At 39.9% G+C, this 2,735-nt stretch overlaps 1 protein-coding gene across 1 annotated transcript; it reads right to left on the bottom strand.

The window, feature by feature from the left end:
• Positions 1–370: 370 nt before the first annotated feature.
• On the bottom strand, positions 371–2,407 carry LOC121421877 (tripartite motif-containing protein 45-like). Its single transcript, XM_041616677.1, has one exon. The coding sequence runs from the start codon at positions 2,405–2,407 to the stop codon at positions 506–508; it is 1,902 nt and encodes a 633-aa protein (XP_041472611.1). The 3' UTR covers positions 371–505.
• Positions 2,408–2,735: the final 328 nt, after the last annotated feature.

Raw genomic sequence — 2,735 nt, 5'->3', positions numbered from 1 at the left:
AGACCATCTCAATGAAGATAATATTTATATATTCACACGTTATAATAATGTCTTGATTCACAGCATAGATATGTTTCAATTTATGAAAACATACAAGTATACGCGCATAAACAGTATACTCTTTTAATATCAATGATGAAGATCTGACCACCCATGATGGCATTACTAGTCAAATATTATATACAGTCATGAATATGAATAGAGAATCATATGGTTTGTCATGAAATATTCAACAACATTATGTCTAATATGCAAGTACTAGAATTCCCCCCACACAGAGGATAAACATGATATGATGGTCGATACATGCAAAGATAAAAATAAAAAGTTGTAAGCAGCGAAATACTTTTTTATGAGTGAGAAACGAGAAAGAAATGATCCAACAATTGTTTTATGTATTTCGACATTATAGCAGCTTACTTTAGCAGAAAATGGCAACTCGGTGGGTATCACCCCCCCCCCATCTTCTGCAATAATAATTATGATATCATGTCATCAATTATTTTCAGCGGAATATATACAGTCTATCCGAAGTGCAGAAAGCGATCTCCCCTGATCGGTACTGCTGGAGGTAATACCAATCAAACCAATGCTTCTCAATCTTGTAATCATTAACAAGGTTTCGAATGTGTCTTAGTTCATTTGTATACTCGTCAATACTCACCAAACCTTCATCGTCCTTCACCTTGGCTATCAGGATTGTATTCCATTGAGATACAGCAGCGCAAAGGTTGCTACCCGGTTTCTTTAATTCATGTTGAACAGCACCCTGTTTGTCTATCAATCTAATAGTATCCCATGATGAAATGATCAGAGAACCATGGAAACTAGTGATTTGCTGAGGTTTATACCCGTTGCATGGTATCTTCCTGACTGCTTGCCCACCTGCTGTTGAAAATACCTGGATCTTATTGGCTTTCATGTAGCTCACATAAATCAGATCATCAGCATCAACAGTGAGATCAGAACCCCCACCTTCAGCTCGACTTAGAGTCTTAAACATTACATTCAATTGTGTGTACTCTGGTGTGTACAGTGTGATGTTGTTTGAAGTATCAATCACAACACATCGACCATCAGAAAGGAACCCTACCCCACAAAATTTAACATCGTTCAGAACTGTCTCCTGAAGCTGACCATCAGCAGAGGAGATATTCATGCCACCTGCATCACATCCTACTGCCATTCTACCGTCTGGTGTACCAACCATGGCATTCATGATATATTGAGCTGGCAAAGCAACCTTCTTTACATTATCAATATTATACGTAGGCAATGAAACGTCCTTTTCATCAAAGGTTTTATTAGTGGGTAAGGCGACCTTTCTTTCAACTACATTAACAATCTTCCCAAGGCCTAGCTCATCCACTCCAACATTTCTCTTGAACCTGACACTTTTCCCCTTTATGCCCGATTTCTTCGGCTGCTCGTAGTCAGGATCCTTTTGATCAATGACCTCTCGTAACTCTTCACACAAAGTGTCGTGTGCAGCCAAAGTATCCATATCTAATGGAATATTTATTTTGTTTGTTACCATTTCAGCCATGGTCGTCAACTGATTGATGTACTTCTTAGCCGTGGTCTTCATGCTTTCCAGTTCTTTCTCTGGTCCTTCAGTCGTTTCCTTGACTTCTTTTAGCAAGCTTTCTCTCTTCTCTGTCAAGTGCCGGACCGCATCATCATATGCTTTGTTGATGTCACTTGTACACTGTTTCTTAGCACTGTCAACACTCTTGGTCTGTTTATCTATGAAATCAATGTACTTCTGAAAGCATGACTGTTGCTTGTCAACCTTTGATTTCAGGTCTTCGATGTTCTTCACGTGTTTGTCCTCATAAGCAGCTCCCTCGACGACCTGGTGTCCCTCGTCTTTATATTCCATCATACCGCATCTGAAGCATGTGAATCTCCTGCAGGTGGAACAGAAGTAATCCTCGTCTTCTTTCGGGTGTTTCCTGCATTTCCGGTATCTACGTACAGACACCTTCCCTGATGAGATCTCACTCATTACAATGACTTCATGATCGACAAAGCCTTCCCATTGAGAGTGCTTATTAAGACAAGATGTGCAGAGATACTTGCCACAGTCTTGGCAGTAGACAGCAGCATGGGACTTGTCATCTGATTTACAATTTGTGCAAATCTGAGGATGGCCCTCCATATCCTCTATTAGACTCTTCAAAGCAAGATTTACCTGTAGTTTGCCGACATCTTGGTTTGGGACCTGGGTCACAGCTCTGCAGACAGGGCATCGGATCTGGCAGTTACCGTGACACTCTAAGAGGTTGTCCAGGCAAGTCTTGCAGAAAGTGTGAGAACAAGACAGGATCTTGGGATCGATGAAGGTAGAAAGACACACTGGATACTCCATACTCTGGGAGATGACAGTCTTTAATGCTTCAGCCATAGTTGGGTTTATAGAAGTCTGAAAAATAATTATTACAAAACAAGATGAAGAATAATAAACACGTAAGGACCGTAGAATCTGCCATTTGACTTACATAACTGAGTAATAAAAAGATTACGTTGTGTTTTGGAATAGGGAAAGGAAGGGGAGGAGCAATTGGAAATTGGAAATGATAAAATGAGGGGGGAGGGGAGAAAGAGGAATGGAAAGAGGAGCTTGGTACGATGGGAATAAATTGGGAAGGTGAAATTAAGGAAAGGAGTGAAACAAAAGAAGAGTATTAGGAATTATATTGCTTTAAACAGAGTATTATTTTTATAAGTTTATT

The sequence above is a fragment of the Lytechinus variegatus genome, chromosome 9 (assembly GCF_018143015.1).
Source record: "Lytechinus variegatus isolate NC3 chromosome 9, Lvar_3.0, whole genome shotgun sequence".
Classification (NCBI taxonomy): Eukaryota; Metazoa; Echinodermata; class Echinoidea; order Temnopleuroida; family Toxopneustidae; genus Lytechinus; species Lytechinus variegatus.
Note: the sequence above shows the minus strand (reverse complement) of the source record. Positions and strands in the feature narration are given on the sequence as shown.

Bases quoted from the DNA above. Each gene is read 5' to 3' on its own strand.
- LOC121421877 (XM_041616677.1), bottom strand. From the start codon at position 2,407: ATGGCTGAAGCATTAAAGACTGTCATCTCCCAGAGTATGGAGTATCCA.